General features: G+C 40.7%; 1 protein-coding gene across 5 annotated transcripts in view; it reads left to right on the top strand.

Moving 5' to 3' along the window:
* The window catches only part of LOC111731293 (serine/arginine repetitive matrix protein 1-like), a 461,631-nt gene that overhangs the window by 167,953 nt on the left and 274,245 nt on the right, over positions 1-19,433 (top strand). For all 5 annotated transcript variants that reach the window (XM_023522879.1, XM_023522878.1, XM_023522880.1 and 2 more), the window contains one exon: positions 6,327-6,427. In XM_023522879.1, the coding sequence (XP_023378647.1) occupies positions 6,327-6,427 (101 nt within the window). The remainder of the gene's footprint in view (positions 1-6,326; positions 6,428-19,433) is intronic.

Below are 19,433 nucleotides of genomic sequence, written 5' to 3'. Positions count from 1 at the left end.
CTATGCTTTATCCATTCATCTGTTGCTGGACACTTAGGTTGTTTCCATACCCTGGCTCTTATGAATAATGCTGCAATGAACATGGGAGTGTAAGTGTCTCTTCGAGATTCTGATTTCATTTCCTTTGGATATATACCCAGAAGCAGGATTGCTGGATTGTGTGATACTCCTGTTTTTGGCACTGTGAGGCACGGCCATACTGTTTTCTACTTGCTGTACCTCCTTACATTCCCGTGAGCAGTGTGCAAGAGCCCTTCTCCACATCCTTGCCGACACTTGTTATCTCTTGTCATTTTAATAATAGCCATACTGAAAGGTGCGAGGTAATCATTTCATTATGGTTTCAGTTTGCATTTCCCTGGTGACTGACGAGGGATATTAAAAAGATATTGAGCATCTTTTCATGGGCCTATTGGCCATTTGTATGTCTTTTTGGGGGAAATATCTATTCTAGTTTGCCCATTTTTAAATCAGGTTATTTGTTTTTTCTGTTATTGAGTTGAATTCCTTATATATTTCGATATCAGCTTCTTATCACATGTATGGTTTGCAGATATTTTCTCTCATTTCATAGTTTTTCTCTTCACTTTTCTGATTGTTTCCCTTGCTGAGCAGAAGCTTTTAGTTTGGTGCAATCCCACTTGTCTATTTTTGCTTTTGTATCCTGGGCTTTTGGGGTCATAGCTACAAAATCGTTATCCAGACCAATGTTAAGAAGCTGTTTACCTCTGTTTTCTTCTACAGTTTCTGACAGATCTTACGTTTAAGTCCATTTTGAGTTAATTTCTGAATATGGTGTGAGATAAAGGTCCAGTTTTATTCTTCACGTGGGTATTTCCCCCAAACCATTTATTCAGGAGACTCTCATTTCCACATTATGTATTTTTGGAAACCTTGTTAAAGATCAGTTGACCATAGATGTGTGGATTTATTTCTGGCTGCTTGTTCTGTTCCATCTGTATATGTGTCTGTTTTTATGCCAATACCATACTGTTTTAATTACTGTAGTATTTATATATTTTGAAATCAGGGAGTGTGATGCCTCTAGCTTTGTTCTTGCTCAAAATTATTTTGAGTATTTCAGGTTTTTGTGGTTCCCAATCAATTTTAGAATTGTTTCTATTTCTGTGAAAAATGCCATTGATATTTCGATAGGAATCGTAAGAGTATAGATCACTTTAAGTAGTGTAAACATTTGAACAATATTAATTCTTCCAATCCATGAACGTGGAGTATCTTTCCATTTATTTGTATCTTCAGTTTTTCATCATCATTTTATATCTTTCAGTGTACAGATCTTTCATCTCCATGGTTAAATATTTTATTCCTTTTGATGCTATTGTAAACAAGATTATTTCTTTAATTCATTTTTCAGGTCATTAGCAAAGGGTTTAAAAGTGCTGCGGTAAAGAGTATTTTTAATTTTGCATAGCTGATCCTTTCATGGATTCGTTTGACCATGGTTCCCATAAGACTCACCGTTGAAATGTGGCACCCTGGGAACTGCTGCACTCTACGGTGTGTTACACCTGTATGCACCTGCCCCCGTTATTTCTCTGGCCTTTATTTTCTCTCTCCTTGGCAAAAGATTTCTGGACTCCATTCCCCGCCTCTGTTTCCTGCTCCCTCTGGTCATTTGTTTTGTGTGTCATCCTCTCGTAGAGTGAAACTCAAGTAGATTGCCTTGTTGTTTTTGCAATTCTTCAAATATTCTTCATTGTGTGCAAGTTCTGTCTCTCCAGTTAGACCATTCCTCCCTCCAGAAAGTGTCAGCACATTGCTGATGGTAGGGACTTAAAAATGCTTGCTAATTAGAAGAGCTTTTCATTCACTTAACACATGTTTATTACGTGACCGCTAAGTGTTAGACACTCTTATTTGTGCTTATAACATATCGGTGAAGAAGTGAACATAGGTCTATGCCCTCACGAAGTTTATTTTCTAGTGGTGGAGCCAAATAATAAATATTGTACATAATAAAGAAATCGACAGTAATTTATTTGCACACCATCTCTTTATTAAGATATAGTTACATATAACATTGTGTAAGTTTAGGGTATACAATGTGTTGATTTGATACATTTATGTATTGCAATATGATTACTGCTGTAGCTTTAGCTACCACCTCTCATGTCACATAGTTATCATTTCATTTTCGTGGTGAGAACATTTAAGATCTAGTCTCTTAGAAATCTCAAGTAAACATTTTTCCAAAGACGATGTCCAGATGGCCAACAGGTACATGAAAAGATGCTCAACATCACTAATCATCAGGGAAATGCAAATCAAAGTCACAATGAGATATCACCTCACCCCTGTTAGACTGGCTGTCATCAAAAAAGATGAGATAACAGGCATTGGTGAGGGTGTGGAGAAAAGGCAACCCTAGTACACAGTTGTGGGAACGTAAATTACTTCAGCCACTATGGAAAACAGTATAGAGGTTCCTCAAAATAAAATTAAGCAAAAACACAACCACCATATGATCCAGCAATCTCGCTCCTGGTACATATCCAAAGGAAATGAAAACAGGATATCAGAAAGATATCTGCACTCCCAAATTTATTGCTGCATTATTCCACAATGGCCAAGATATGGAAAGAACCCAAATGCCTGTCAACCAATGATTGGATAAAGATGTGGTATTTGTATACAATGGAATATTATTCAGCCAGGAAAAAGGGAGAAATCCTGCCATTTGTCACAAATAGATGGACCTTGAGGGTACTATGTTTCTGAGATAAGCCAGATAAGACAAATATTGTGTGATATCACTTAGACGTGGAATCTAAAAAAGAGAATAGAAAGGTGATTACCAGAGATTGGGGGGTGGGGAAATTGGGGATATGTTGTGAAAGATATACACTTGCAACTAGAAGACAAATTCTAGAGACCTAATGCATAGCATACCGATGAGACAAATATTCCTCCTATTTCTCTGATTGACACTGGCTCCCATTTTAGGTCTTGCCTTGCTGTTCCACGACCTCATAGACTAAGGCCTGTTCCATGCCTTTTGAGCGCTCTGTTCAGTTTGTAGTTTTAGATTTGAAAATGTGACTAGCACATCCCCACATGGAAACAGAAAGACTAAATGTCTCTGATCACCACCAAAATACCAGACTTCAGCACTCTCTTTAGTGCAATATGTGCTAACAAATGTTTTCTGTTAAATGAATACAAAGAATGGATGTAAGTAGATTTATCAAGAGAAAAGCAATAGGATTTCTGTAGAAGTTGGATGTAGCTGACTAAATTGTAAACTTTTTGTAACAAAGAGCTGTCAAATGATCATTGTAACTACACGGAGCTTGGATTCTCACTGAAGAGGAGCATGAAAAAGGAGGGGGAAAAAATAACGACAAATCCATGCAGCACAACATGTGATGCATCAAATAGTTTTAAGTCTAATTAAAAAAATTATGCTGAGCAACTCTGTGCCATCCCTGCTGGTTAAAATATTTGCTTTTCTGAAATAAGGTAATATGTTTAAAATGTTGGACCAGCTGACGCTCAGTGCCTACCTCTGAAAATTAGTCCAAAATTTCACTTTGGAATTACATTTTCACCTTTTGGTTTTTAGAAAGTGAAAGAGAAAGAAAGAAAGAAGAAAAAAAGAATATTTGATAAAATATTTTTCACCTAATATTGTCTAAGCAAAGGCAGAGAAAGGGAGCATGGCAGGGCTGTGATGATGGGACCCAGGGAGCCGACAAGAAACAGTCCGAAGAAAAAATAAGCTTAAAATAGTGATGCAGGGAAAAGACCAGAGAGAAAAATCACAAACAAAAGTAGGAAAAGTATGTGTAAATGCAAAGAGACTCATTGAAATAGAGAACACTTAATAGAGCTCTCTTGAAGGAATGGGTTTCTTATTTTGTGCCTGCCTCTAAGAATCTTTTCGCTGAAAAGTCCCAAAAGAACAAAGGAATGGCATTTGTGAAAAGCATCCTGAGGGTTTTTTTTTTGAAGGATATTGCCAGAAAAATCCAAGATGCTATTAGAGATTGTATAGTTTACAAAAATCAATGCCAAAGGAGCTAGCCACGTGCACAAAAAAAACCCCAGCTTTTTTGTAACTTATGGATAACCACAAATTCAGCCACATTTCCAACTGTCACCATCAGGTTTGCAAAGGTGGTTACAAATCACTCTGCCGGTAGAAATTGTCACTTAAAGGTTAGATGAGCAGGATGATCTTGTCATAGGACACGTATAAGCTAAGTCAGTGGACATGTCTCCTTTGCTCACCCTTCTATTTTACAGACTTTGTCTCAGATTTTCGTTTTTTTAAACATAGGGGGAATTCTGTACATCTAGTTATAGTTTTCCGGCTTCAAGTTAAGAAGCGGTGCTTAGATTTGGAGCAGCAGTGGGTATGAAGCCTTTAGAAGTTTGATTTAAATAAGGTGAACAGATGCTTGAGTTTTACTTCTGATGCAGTCAGGTGAAAGGCCCTTCAGAGGGCTGGCTTCTGGCTGGGGAGAAGGCAGACACATGGCCCTAAGGGGCCAGAATCTAAGGTGCCAGGAACTTTTGACCAGAGACTGGCTGGGAGCCCTAGGGCCTCACGACTGACCACTTGGCTGAGCAGCCTCGGGTTTGAAGATCAAGGGCATTCAGGCTTCTCACTGCCACCGATTCCCACAGCTCCTGCTCCGTGATCTCTTTGCAGGCCCCAGATGCCACTCCCCAGATGCCACTGTCACAACACAGCACAGTAGTCCCTCTCTGTGTTTGCTCTTCCCCAAACCCCAGAACCGTGGCAACACCACATCCGGTATACACCCCCCCTTCACCTGCCTCTGACACTGTATTCCCTCCTCTCTCACCTTTGTTCAGCTCAGGGGTCAACTCTGCAAACTCTGCTTCTTCTTGTCCTTTAAAATGAAGTCCTTGGACTAAGAAGCCACTGTATCGATCTGTAGGAGGCAGAAGAAGGCTGGGGGTTCAATATCCCGACATTCACACCTCTCTGCAGCCACTGGTGCTTCAGAGGATGTGACACTTACAACCAGGAGTTAGGAAGTTTGGATCATCCTCTAACAATTTGGCCACAATCTGGCTTTGCGATTGGTGAAAAGTCACTAAGCTCATCTCATCCCTTTCAACTAGAAAATTCTGCAGTCCCCAGTTGGTCCTCAGATCCAAGTTCTCCATCCTCCATGCTCCTGACATTACCTTGTTACAGAAGTGGACTTGTCGCAGAATAGGGACCTGCCCTGGGCTCACCTGTTCACCAGCTAGTTTATTCACCTCCCTGGTAGTCAGCAGGTGGACCCATTTTTCTCCCCGTTCACTTCTCCCCAGAGCCTTCAGTCAGTCGTTTCATCGTTAAGTGCAAACTATGTGTTAGACCTTATTTCTGGTCTAACCTAAATTATAAACGATAAGCGAAGTAGTCGTATTTATTAATAAAATAATAAGCAAAATCGTCGCTTATTAATGTTAATAAGCAAAATTGTTGTATTTTCCGTCCTTACAGTGTTTACAGTCCAGCGTGAGTGAGACATATAATAAACAAGAAAAATGCTAAAGATTATAAAATGCAAAAATGCTCCGAATGAATCCAACACATTAGAAATCCATCCTTATTCCCGTCTTGTTCTCCGAAGCTCGAGCCGCAGATCTTGCGTTTGAGACCTGGAATCTACATTTGCTGAGCTGTGATCTTCGAATGACTATTTAAGAATCAGAAGTGTGTATGAAGGCTGAGCAGGGCAGTCGGCATCTCTTAGGCTTCCCGAACGTTCGAAACATATTCTGCGTAGGATCCTCTTTAGAAATAGGGACGGGCCTGTAATTCTCTCGTTTTTTTCTTTCACACCGCAAAATGCATCGATCAGTAAGGCATCGCGTTTATTTTGTTTCCGCGGTACATACATTCAAGGTTTCCAGTGTCTGGAAACTCTGAGAAATAAATTATAACTTGGCACCTTCAGAGGCCATCATTAACTCCCAGGGAGAGAGAAGAAAGGAAAAAAAGCTGAGGAAGCAGGACAGCAGCTGGAACCAATGGGTGAGAGCCCAGCGGCACCCAAGGCCGCTCCGAGTAGCTGGTGTGCACAGCACTTTACGTTCGCTAGTCCCCGACTGTCGTAAATTCTTGGTGAAAAGGCCTAGCTTGGTTTTCAGTCTGCTGTTGGGTCTCTAGTGGCCGGCAGCCTTGCCGGAATCGTTCCAGAGAGTTCTGGGGCCTCTTCAAGGTGGGCACATTTCTGGAAAATTAGATGATCTAACCCTGTTTTGTTGTTACGGGCTGTTGAGGCTGGAGCTTTTTGAAGTCTAGCTATCTTTTCCTTGTTTCTCTCCCAATTCCTCTACAGTATGTTTTATGATTTCCCCCAAGGTCACAACGGAGACGTGGAAGGCAAGCTTTCTGGCTCGAGGTGCCATGGGCCGTGTGACGGCTGCGCCCACAACTTTGGTAAGTCCTTCCTGATAATTAAGAGGGTGTCGGGAAGTGGGGGCAGGCCCAGGAGTTAGAGCCCCGATGCGCTTCTCCGCGTCTCCCACGGTGCTCTGCAGTCAAGTCAAGCTGCTGTTCATTACAGAACAAGGATGCCGCGTTCGGGGAAGCGGTTCTCAGCCCTGTCCCCCGTGGATGAGGATGCACGGATCACAGAGAGCACAGCTGAGGTGCATGGTTGCTCATCGCTCCACAGCCTGTAGAGCTGGCAGGCGAGCTCTCGGGGATGACAACGTGGGTTCTCTGTCAGATCGTGTTAAAGCTCCGAGAGCAGATCTTGGGGTGGTTTCAGACTCCTTCGGATGTCTGAGCCCTGAAAGTTACAGGGTGCAGGATTATAGGAAATAGGGCCGAGTGCACTGGGGACAAAAATGGAACAATGTAAGATGTGTGCTCTGTGAACTGATAGCCCAGGTGGACGCGAGAACACGCAAGCTGAACCAGGTCAGTCCCCAGGTTTTTACTCCACTCACTACTTATTTGTTGATTTAATTCTCGTTATTGTTTGTTATCAGAGCGATGGTTGTAGGCGCCAAACACTGGAGAAAATTTATGGAAGAAAAACTTAAATGAGAGATTCTTATACACAAATTCGTTACATTTTTTTTTTTTCTTTCTTTCTGTGAATCAGAAGGAGACCACCATGACTTGATTTTCTGGGGAAAAAAGATAAACACAATCTGGCTCTCAGGATGTATATTTTGGGGTCATTGCTACTGAATCGATTATGAGTAAATTTGTCCTCAAGTCTGTAATAATCTAGAGAAGGGTCCGTTTGAACTTTTTTTTATTTTTCTTGGGCTCTAAATGGTTTGCTAAAAATCTAAATGATTTGTTAAGTACCCGCTAATAGCAAGAGTGAAACCCTGCTTAGGATTCCCAGTTTTCTAAGCACACGAGACACGGCTTTGTGTGTCATTTGCGAGCTGTTTACCCAAATATCTTACATGTCGATTGCCAATCTTTGAAAAGACATTGATCAATCTTTGAAAAGATAGATGAAACGCCAGTCTCCTTCCCTTACCTTCTTTCTTTACCATCTTCTCCCGTTCCTCTTTGTGGAGTCATTAGCCAAACCCCAGAGCTTCTCAGAAGACAGTTTGAAAACCACCCAGTAGTTTCCAAATTTCTCAACACATGTTGCAGTTTGCATTTAAAATGCAGTTTATACACGTTACAACCTATTGATCTGTTAACCGGAAGACGTCAAAGGCCGTTCATACTAATTTATAGCCGTCATTAGACTGTCGTCGAGTGCAGGGGTCGTGGATAGCCTGCTCCCCGTGGCATTGCCTGTGCCTTGCACACACTGGTAGCGGCGTTACTGTTATGTTAGTAACAGCGATTGTAGCAGTAAGACTTACACACTTTTGGGTACATCCTAAACACTTGACACACATTAACACTTAATGTTCAACCACCAGTGGAGCCAGAACTGTTATTACCCCCACTGATAAATGAGGAAACCCAGGCATTGTGAGGTTGAGTGACTTTTTGAAGGTCGGTAAGGGAAAGGATAGGATTCAAGACCAGGCAGCCTGGCTTCCAGACTTGTGCCCTTAATTGTTACAATATACAGCCTCCCGGAGCACGAAAATCAAGTGGCACAACTTATGAGAAAATTTTATTTGATCTCAGCTCTTTCCCAACTGGTCCCCTATTTGCATGACACTTTTATGCCTTTCCTAGAGCTTCTGCATATTTTACCTTATAATCAAGTTTTCAGATGGCCAGGTTCTAAATCACTACAAACCTTTCCCTTTTTCCAAGGTCCATGCTTTGCATTACCCATAAGTCAGGCCCAGGTTTTTACTTATTTGATTGGGATGAGGCTGATGTCAGTAGCTGACAGGCTGAAGGCTTTATTTACTTGTCTCCTCAGGTGGAGGACATCAGGTAGATTTTTAGCTGGCTTGTTCTCTACCCTCTAAAGTTTAATTGGCACACAAAAAAATAATCAGCTTTAATGAGCAAGTTGTACAGCTACTCTTAGTCCTTTTTATTTAATGTTATACCTGCGCTCAAACTATTATGGCTGATGTTTTATTAAAAAACAAAACAAAACACAATACTGGAGTCTGAAATCCTATAAAAAGCAAAATTCAAAATTGTTTCTTTGTCACTGCGGGGCCCTCTCTAACTGCTCCCTCTCCCAGTAATAATGGAAAGCGTTTGAATAGCTCAAAAATATGTAGTGGGGTCACAAATTTACTCACACTGTGATTCGAATGTGCAAAGATAATGTAGCCTCTATATTTCCATATATCTGATCTTTCTTATCAAGTGTCTATCTGTTGGGTAGAGCAGAAAAACAAAAACCAACCAAACCAAACAAAAAGAGCTTGGCTTAGTCTGACATGAAATGAGGTGACACAAAATACTTTTATTTGTTTCTTTAGATTTAACTTGCTTCTTTGGGCAACTGCCGAATGTTCCAGATTCCTTTATGTTCTCCTTGTTCCCTTCCTTGATTGCAGTCAGGAGTGTGGGGCAGGGAGCACAGGACTTTGTGGAGTTGGGAGGGGTGGGTGTGATAAATGGTGTGAACCTAGCTCTACTGAGGTTTGGCTCAGCCAGTTCTGATACTAGGTAATCCGTTGATACCTGTTACTGACATCTTTGGTGGATATACTCTTAGTATATGGTTTTCCAAGGTCTTGGGGCTTTAGAAAACCCTCTCTGATGACCCAGCCTCGCCTTGGCTTTCATAGGATTTGAAGACTCCTCTGAGTCAGGGCCACCAATTTACCATGTGGCCTCTCGTTTATGCCTCTGCTGTGGGATTACCTTACCCTGACCTTGGTGGGCTGCATAACAGGTCCCCTGCCTTTTGCCTTGATACTCAGTCCACACAGGAAGTGAAAAACCAGCCACTGGCAAAGTGTTTACTTTTTCTGGCCACGCCCACTGGAGTATGTTGGGCCCATCCATACCAAGGCTTTCCACAAATAGGTAACTGGAAGAGAGCCGCTCGGCTTTCTGTGTGCCCCTCAACCTGTGCAGCTGACCTGCTCTTGCTGGGGTTTCCAGCCTGCCACTCTTACCGAGGTGGTTTTTTGATTTTCCTCTCCATATACAACTGGGGTGGAGGGAGACATTTTTACCTTCTTCTTTAGGCCTGGGTGGAATAGCCCCCTAAATCATATCCTCCTCCTCCCAAGATTACAGCTTCTCTCCCTCCATCCCCGAAACTAAACTGCTAGACTGACTTGGAAGAGAGAGAAACCAGCTGAATGAAAAGGAAACTTGGAGAGGAAGATAATTAAAAGTAACGCTCCAGTTACAAATGTGTTTTAACTAATCGAGGTATTTAAGTATCATTTTTTTCATGAGTATTTGCAATCAAAATTACATTGATTCTGAAAACACATGGCAACTAGTGAAAACGGTCGTTATTTAAAAACTTAGGACACAGTATGCTTATCCACTCTTAACAAGGGGGTCAAATGTATGGTGACGGAAGATTTGACTTTGGTGAACACAGTGCGATATACATATGATTTATTATTGGATTGTACCCGTGCAACATAATTTTATTAACCAATGTCACTGCAATAAATTTAATTAAAAATAAAATATAAATGGCTATTATTAAAGTAACTATAGTAGCAAAAGAGAAACAATACAGCTTTATTTTAATTAAAAATGATAAGTTGGCATGATTTATTCTCCATACCTTTAAATCGTAAAATGTTAGAACTATGATAGGAAAAAACTAATGCTTATTGACTACCGAGTATGCTGAGTACCTTCAGTTACATATATTATCTCATTTAATCCTGTTAAAAACTTACAATCAGACTTTTTAAACAAATTTATTTGTTAGCATCTGTAAAATGTTTAAATAATTATTTAATGAGGCAACCATCAAGAAGACAATAGAGTAGTCTCAAAGAATGTTTTAGAAACAGAGATTTGAAAAGAAAGAAAAGGAATGTATCAGAACAGTTGCTAAATTAGGTACACTATTAGTTCATTTTCTACACCTTACCAATTTCAGAGGTTAACATTTAATCGTGCCTGGTAGGAATTACCTGTGTTTTTGTTAGTTACGGGTTAATTCTGCAACACATGGTAACAACAAAGTACATTTTCAGCAGGGCTATCATAAAATGCTCCAACGTAATGTTAAAGTTAGGTACTCATTGTTTTGGCTATTTTTAGTTTGGAATTATATTTTATTTCAGACTTTGCTATGAGTTGCGTAACGATCCCTCCATTTCATTATAAAGACGCAAGCACATGAAGAAGACAGATAACCTGACCCATGGTTGACCACTCTCAGGAAACATTCTTTCATGGATCTTTTCTGGATCATCTTTTCAAAGATATCTGCATAGTGAACCGTCTTGGGAGACAGAGATGACGTCTCCTTCCAGAGCAAGAGTTGAACCATTTGTTTGCTGACCATTGTAAAAGATTAGAGTGTCCTAGGCTCAGCGTTCCTCTTCCAAAGCTCAGCCCACTGCATCTGCAGGTATCACTTGGCCATTTTTGCGCTGCCCTATAGGAATTAGAGGTCAGGGAACTGGGCAAGAACATGAGGATACTGTGGCCATTTCCTTTGCTGTTGGTAGAACACTGTCCTTTGTCAGTGGCCTGGGAGTCTCCTGTCCTTTGCCAGCATCCTTGGAACCATGGCCGGTTAACTTATTAGCTTGCACGTCAGGTAAAATCTCAAATCCTCCACAGTTCCCGACAATCGCTGGTGGTCAGAACTAGGACTGAGAGTTCTAAACTGTGTTCCTTCCACTTCACTGCGACCAGCCTCGACTTCCTGCCTCTGTCTCTCCTTTCCCAGTCTAGTACCTCCAGGGATTCTGGGCGACTCATTTCCCCCTGATTACAGAAGACTTATCATTCACCAAGACAGGCTTCTCACCACCAAGCCTCTGAAAACTGCCCCTCCCATCTACCTTGCTGGCTTCTCTTTACTCTAGAGGAAAATAATAAAAATAATGAAGGCTGATGATAACTCTTATTGTTTCATTTGGGTGAGTTTAGTGGTCTTTAACCAAGAATGCATGAAAACAATGCCTTCCTCTAACTGGGATATATAAGCGGTGGGGAGGAGAGGAGGAAGGCATTACGCAGCTGTCACAATGAAAACAAGATACTCTTGATATCAGTCCTAATCCTCCCCATGGCCCCAGTGATCTGCCTAACACACCAAGCAGTGTATTTCATGTCCATGATTCAAACCCTCTGCTGGCTCCCCGCCACCACAGGGTAAATCCAGACTGACTGGCGTGGAGTCCAAGGCCCTTCACAATCTGCCGTCTTCTTCCCCAACTTCTGCTTCTCATTCACATCCAGACTCATTAGCCTGTTCCACGGACCACTGAGCCCCTTTACATCTCTGCTCCTCTGTGTGCAAGCTTCTTCCTCCTCTTCCACTACCTGCGTCCTACTTGACTTCCAGGCAAACTCTTCGTAAAAGCCATCACTGAGTCTGGGTGCTACCTCTCCACCCTTACCAAGTGCAGGGCTCCCTGTCACCTTAGCCCTTGCTCTGTGGTCCGGTCGCTGAATTGCAGTATTTCTCCACCTGGGTTTTTCCAGAGCACTGTAGACGGCTCACAGGGCTGGAGGGTAATGGTGTCCATTCTAATTACTTAAGCCTTTCTTCCCTTTAAAACCAGTTGATTAGATTGATGATCATGGGAGGCAGTTATTGAAGATCAGTAACCACGACCCAGAGTCATTGCCCCCCGTCAGTGCTTTATGATTCGGCCAAATCCTACTATATGTCTTGTGGTGGTCACCTTCTGTAGCTGTCAATCGTGTGTTTTTGTTATTATAGGCCATGTATTATTTAACTTAAATCCATAACAGGCTTGATCAGTTCTGTGCAATATAAGGAAATCTGGTTTTGAAGTTTAATAAATTAATAGGGAAATACAAATGATGCTGGGTCCACAAATTCACCTCACTAGGAACTTCGTAAGAGCCGTTAATCACACCCCTGTGATCCAGTCTCTCGTGTTGAACTTTAAGATAAAACCGATGCTTCAAAATCCATTGTTAAAAAGGAGAAGCCATACTGATGATTATTTCCAATTTGATTTCTTATTGGGAGTTAAGACCATCCCCACTCACAATATGTTATTTACAAAAATGTACTTGCAAATAGGAGTCTGAAGCCTGTTGAATTTTTTGAAGCACAAAATGCGAAACTACCCAGTATAGGCTGAAAACATATTTTGTCTTTTTAAATAGCGTTTAACACGTAGATACATTTTTTATTACATCTTAATATATATTTAATTCTCAAGCCGAACGTGTCATAATTACATTTATGTGTTGACAGATTATGCTTTTTCTTATGCAATTTAAAATTAAATGAAACACTTGTGGCATGTGTTCAATGGAAAACAAGTCCAAATCGATCTGTATTCATTTCGAATGTTACTAATGCTCTTCCGATAGCTGCATGATTCATGGAGTCATTTACTTCAGCTCTGTACCCAAAGTCACGTTTGCAGGGAGGCCTTTCCTGGCCACTCAGTTTTAGACCAGAAGATGTCCCCTGTCCTCCCCGATCTTCCTTCTCTGGTCTAGTTTCTCCTTAGCACTTCTCAGTCTCTTACTTTAATTTTACTTTTCAAATAAATCAGATTTATTACTTAACCTCTCTCACTAGATGTAAGTTTTGGGAAGGCAGGAATTGTGTTTGTCACGTGCACTACTGTATCCGTGGTGCCTAGAACCATGCCTGGCACTTAATAGGTGCTCAGTAAGTATTTGTGAAAAAAAAAATTATAAGATAACATTATAATAAAATTTTTAAAAATGTAGCAATCTAGAAGGAAACATTTTCTACTCAAACCTTTTATATATGATTCATCATTTAACCATTCTATTTTTACACATTTTTTTATATTTTAACATTTTTATGGGGGGTTGCAATGTTATATATTACTTTCAAAGTGTATCACATGGGGAAAATGCTAGGAAAAGTGCTGTGTTGTAGTGTTTGATTCTCTTCAACTAGACCGAATTTTTGTGGTCCACAGTGATTATTTTTTTTTTCTTTGTTTCTCTAGCGCTACAAGGCTTAGCTCATAGTCGGTGCTCAAAATTGTTATTGAATGCATAGATGATAAAGTTTCAGAGGGAAGCTAGCACAAGTTAGTGTGAGAATGAATCACCGTGACACACAGACACGAGACCATGCCGTGAACCTAAAGTCCTGTGCCTCTGCATCACTGTGGCCAGAGACCATTCATTAGTCACCTTCTCAGGCACCTGTTTCCTTCTGCCCTGTTCACTTCAGTACTACCATCCCAATGTCGCTCGGAGAGATGGTCACAGGAAGATCTGTTTGTTGCTGAGTGGGCTTTATTGGACTCGTGGGAGGTCGGAGGGGGCGGTGAGTGGACATAGACAAGGGAAGGAAATGAGGAACAGAGGTAAAGTGGATAATGAACAGAAGTTAAGTGGAAGGTGAGTAGAAGTAAAATCGTTTTCTCTGTGTGTGTGTTGTTTTTGTGTTTTGTTTTGTTTTTTGTTTTGTGTTTTTTTGTTTTTTGGTTAGTGAAAGTCTATAACTCATAGCGATCTCAGAGCAATGGGAGGAAAGTGACTATAATTGTCTTGAGTCACAGTAGTTCCAGTGATGAGGGGTCAGTCATGAGTCCCTGCATCTTTCCTGTCTGTTTTTGGGTGCCCAAGACTCAACTCACTCTCACTGTTCTTGAAGAAAAGAACAGGTTTCGGGGCTCTCATCTCTTTCTGAGTTACGCCTGTGTTGGGGAGATTGCACATGGGTCTCTGGTCTGGGCTTGAAAGAAGAAAAGGTAATTTGGAGGCTGGGGGGCAGCAGCTGTATCACCAGTAGATTTGAGCAGGTCAGACCCCTGTGTCTTGGAGCTTCTTACAGCTGCCAGCCTCTTTCTACATGTCCACTGCAGATGGTATAGGTTACATTCTAATATAAAGAATATAATTTTGAGATTCTAGCATCTAGTGGACTATAGACAATAATCACGCTATTCATTTCCTAAGCAAGTCTGTTTTTCACAAGATTTTTCCCCTCAACCTTTCCCATGCATCTGTTTTCACTCCCAACTGGACATGCTGGAGTTACAAGGGCATTCATCCAAATTTTTTTTTTTTGAAAGTCTTCAGCACCGGCTCTCTTCTTTATATAAGTAACTGGCATGCACAGTGCTTTACTTCCAAATTCCCAAGGAGCATTGTGAGGGGGTAATTAAAGCAGTCTGTTTCTCCAGCACGTTCTGTCTGTTTTTTCTTTTCATTATTAGATGTGATGACACATTTGCCTGTGTGGCTTCCCACAGATGGCAGGGAAGTTTTGTGATCAAATGGTACAAGTAAACCAACTGTCGTCTCAGATCACAGCTTTCCATGTTGTTCCCCACGTGTAGGGATCTCACCTTAATAAAACAATTGCTTCTTTTAAAGTAATATTACCTGGAATGCAGAGTTTAGAGTGACGTGTACAAGTTTGAAAAGGCAACTGAAAAATGTAACTTACTAGCTAGTTTTATGTCCTGTGTTTTGCCTCTGATACAAAAGTGACCGAATTAAAATAATCTCTGACAGAAAACTTAATGATTAAAAAATAATTTAACCCTTTACTATTTTGTTTACAAGAGAGGCGGCAATAATGAAGAATTTGGATTTTTCTTGAATCTTTTCGAATTGATAAAGAAATACCATGGACTGTCTTTTATAACCTTTATGTTTGGTTCTAAATTTCTTTATATCATTCACGGGCACAGATATCTAGACTTTTAAGCAAAACTATTTTTTTTGTCTACCAAAACAAATAAAAAAAAGAGACTCCAGAATACAAAGAAACCTTGTTTCAAGTGGCAGTGTTAGCATTTATTGAATAAAACTTAAAAATTAGCTTTGACCTTCAGAGCTGAAGGCAGGGAGAGGCTACGTACATAGAACCGGAATGTGCGAAGTATGGTGGCAACTCAGTGTGCCACCTTTGATGGCATTTTCCTTTTGTGTTTTTGGCCAAAGTGGTAAGTAAGTGAAACCGAAGAGGCCAAAGACCTACTTAGCATGCGAGCGACAGGAAACCGGCTGAGTTGGAATGGTAATTTGATAAAAGAATAGAAGATGCCTCTCTGAGTGGTGAGGAGAAGGGCTTTGGAGCTGAGAAGGTTGGAAAAAGTTACCCAAAGCAGAGCTGGGCTCCATGAGTGTCCATGGTGGCTGCTCAGAAGTAAGGGAAGATCAAGAGCCTGCATAGCCTGGAAGGTTCTAGATTCTAAAACATGGGACTCAGAATTATGCTAAACAGTAATTCATAACCAATGGAGTCATTTACTTCAGCTCTGTACCCAAAGTCACATTTGCAGGGAGGCCTTTCCTGGCCACTCAGTTTTAGACCAGAAGATGTCCCCTGTCCTCCCCGATCTTCCTTCTCTGGTCTAGTTTCTCCTTAGCACTTCTCAGTCTCTTACTCTAATTTTACTTTTCAAATAAGTCAGATTTATTACTTAACCTCTCTCACTAGATGTAAGTTTTGGGAAGGCAGGAATTGTGTTTGTCACGTGCACTACTGTATCCGTGGTGCCTAGAACCATGCCTGGCACTTAATAGGTGCTCAGTAAGTATTTGTGAAAAAAAAAATTATAAGATAACATTATAATAAAATTTTTAAAAATGTAGCAACCTAGGAGGAAACATTTTCTACTCACACCTTTTATATATGATTCGCCATTTAACTATTCTATTTTTACACTTTTTTTTATATTTTAACATTTTTGTGGGGGGTTGCAATGTTATATATTACTTTCAAAGTGTATCACATGGGAAAAATGCTAGGAAAAGTGCTGTGTTGTAGTGTTTGATTCTCTTCAACTAGACCGAATTTTTGTGGTCCACAGTGATTATTTTTTTTTCTTTGTTTCTCTAGCGCTACAAGGCTTAGCTCATAGTCGGTGCTCAAAATTGTTATTGAATGCATAGATGATAAAGTTTCAGAGGGAAGCTAGCACAAGTTAGTGTGAGAATGAATCACCGTGACACACAGACACGAGACCATGCCGTGAACCTAAAGTCCTGTGCCTCTGCATCACTGTGGCCAGAGACCATTCATTAGTCACCTTCTCAGGCACCTGTTTCCTTCTGCCCTGTTCACTTCAGTACTACCATCCCAATGTCGCTCGGAGAGATGGTCACAGGAAGATCTGTTTGTTGCTGAGTGGGCTTTATTGGACTCGTGGGAGGTCGGAGGGGGCGGTGAGTGGACATAGACAAGGGAAGGAAATGAGGAACAGAGGTAAAGTGGATAATGAACAGAAGTTATGTGGAAGGTGAGTAGAAGTAAAATCGTTTTCTCTGTGTGTGTGTTGTTTTTGTGTTTTGTTTTGTTTTTTGTTTTGTGTTTTTTTGTTTTTTGGTTAGTGAAAGTCTATAACTCATAGCGATCTCAGAGCAATGGGAGGAAAGTGACTATAATTGTCTTGAGTCACAGTAGTTCCAGTGATGAGGGGTCAGTCATGAGTCCCTGCATCTTTCCTGTCTGTTTTTGGGTGCCCAAGACTCAACTCACTCTCACTGTTCTTGAAGAAAAGAACAGGTTTCGGGGCTCTCATCTCTTTCTGAGTTACACCTGTGTTGGGGAGATTGCACATGGGTCTCTGGTCTGGGCTTGAAAGAAGAAAAGGTAATTTAGAGGCTGGGGGGCAGCAGCTGTATCACCAGTAGATTTGAGCAGGTCAGACCCCTGTGTCTTGGAGCTGCTTACAGCTGCCAGCCTCTTTCTACATGTCCACTGCAGATGGTATAGGTTACATTCTAATATAAAGAATATAATTTTGAGATTCCAGCATCTAGTGGACTATAGACAATAATCACGCTATTCATTTCCTAAGCAAGTCTGTTTTTCACAAGATTTTTCCCCTCAACCTTTCCCATGCATCTGTTTTCACTCCCAACTGGACATGCTGGAGTTACAAGGGCATTCATCCAAATTTTTTTTTTTTGAAAGTCTTCAGCACCGGCTCTCTTCTTTATATAAGTAACTGGCATGCACAATGCTTTACTTCCAAATTCCCAAGGAGCATTGTGAGGGGGTAATTAAAGCAGTCTGTTTCTCCAGCACGTTCTGTCTGTTTTTTCTTTTCATTATTAGATGTGATGACACATTTGCCTGTGTGGCTTCCCACAGATGGCAGGGAAGTTTTGTGATCAAATGGTACAAGTAAACCAACTGTCGTCTCAGATCACAGCTTTCCATGTTGTTCCCCACGTGTAGGGATCTCACCTTAATAAAACAATTGCTTCTTTTAAAGTAATATTACCTGGAATGCAGAGTTTAGAGTGACGTGTACAAGTTTGAAAAGGCAACTGAAAAATGTAACTTACTAGCTAGTTTTATGTCCTGTGTTTTGCCTCCGATACAAAAGTGACCGAATTAAAATAATCTCTGACAGAAAACTTAATGATTAAAAAATAATTTAACCCTTTACTATTTTGTTTACAAGAGAGGCGGCAATAATGAAGAATTTGGATATTTCTTGAATCTTTTCGAATTGATAAAGAAATACCATGGACTGTCTTTTATAACCTTTATGTTTGGTTCTAAATTTCTTTATATCATTCACGGGCACAGATATCTAGACTTTTAAGCAAAACTATTTTTTTTGTCTACCAAAACAAATAAAAAAAAGAGACTCCAGAATACAAAGAAACCTTGTTTCAAGTGGCAGTGTTAGCATTTATTGAATAAAACTTAAAAATTAGCTTTGACCTTCAGAGCTGAAGGCAGGGAGAGGCTACGTACATAGAACCGGAATGTGAGAAGTATGGTGGCAACTCAGTGTGCCACCTTTGATGGCATTTTCCTTTTGTGTTTTTGGCCAAAGTGGTAAGTAAGTGAAACCGAAGAGGCCAAAGACCTACTTAGCATGCGAGCCACAGGAAACCGGCTGAGTTGGAATGGTAATTTGATAAAAGAATAGAAGATGCCTCTCTGAGTGGTGAGGAGAAGGGCTTTGGAGCTGAGAAGGTTGGAAAAAGTTACCCAAAGCAGAGCTGGGCTCCATGAGTGTCCATGGTGGCTGCTCAGAAGTAAGGGAAGATCAAGAGCCTGCATAGCCTGGAAGGTTCTAGATTCTAAAACATGGGACTCAGAATTATGCTAAACAGTAATTCATAACCAATGCTTATTACAGGGGAATCAGTGGTTGAAACAACTGTGACGTGTGAAATTTATGCAGGGATTCACCGGTGACTAAGTTGCATATCGGACTCTCGAACAAGTCATTTAAAGCCTCTGGGTCCCACTTCCTGCGCGTGCAAAACCAAGGGCCGGATTAGGTGGGCCGTCAGCTACCAACACACATTTAATAAAAATAAATTATTCTCGAACTCAGATTTTATACTTATTTTAATTTTCCTGATTTGCTACAAGCAATGATCAAGATGACAGTAAAAAATATGATAAGATAGTTAAAATAACAATAAGAATTCATTTTTAGCTGTTATATGAGGTTTCAGCCTGTAGGTTGGATGATGTTGGAGCTCCTGAGCAGCTAGGCTTGAAGAAAGAAGTTTAGTGGTTATGGGTTCTCTTGAGTTTCAGCCAATCCAGGCTTGAATCTTACTTGTCTGCTCCCTACCTCTGTGGTGTTGAGAAGCTATTTAACTTCTCTTACCCTCAATATTTATCTCTTGTTAATCAAGTTATTCCTTTTAACCTGGGTCATGAGATTATTCTGAGAATTCAATGCAGCAGTGCAGGTAGGATCTGGTTCATAGTAAATGCTAGTTATTTTGATTGATGCTTGCCGTAAAGTATCCTCTCGAATTTGTAACATTCCCTATGTCTTTGAATTTGGATTTTGTATTTGTTTTAATGTTTCTGCCTATTTTGCCGTAAGTGCTGATTTAATGACTGAGAGCAATTGGCTATGGCGATTAGGTAAAAATACCCTTTGTGCTGACATGACTTCATTTTCTTCATATCTTGTAG

The sequence above is a fragment of the Pteropus vampyrus genome, unplaced genomic scaffold, assembly GCF_000151845.1.
Source record: "Pteropus vampyrus isolate Shadow unplaced genomic scaffold, Pvam_2.0 Scaffold359, whole genome shotgun sequence".
In the NCBI taxonomy this organism is placed as follows: domain Eukaryota; kingdom Metazoa; phylum Chordata; class Mammalia; order Chiroptera; family Pteropodidae; genus Pteropus; species Pteropus vampyrus.
The sequence above is the reverse complement of the archived record's forward strand: the minus strand, read 5'-3'. Positions and strand labels throughout refer to the sequence as shown.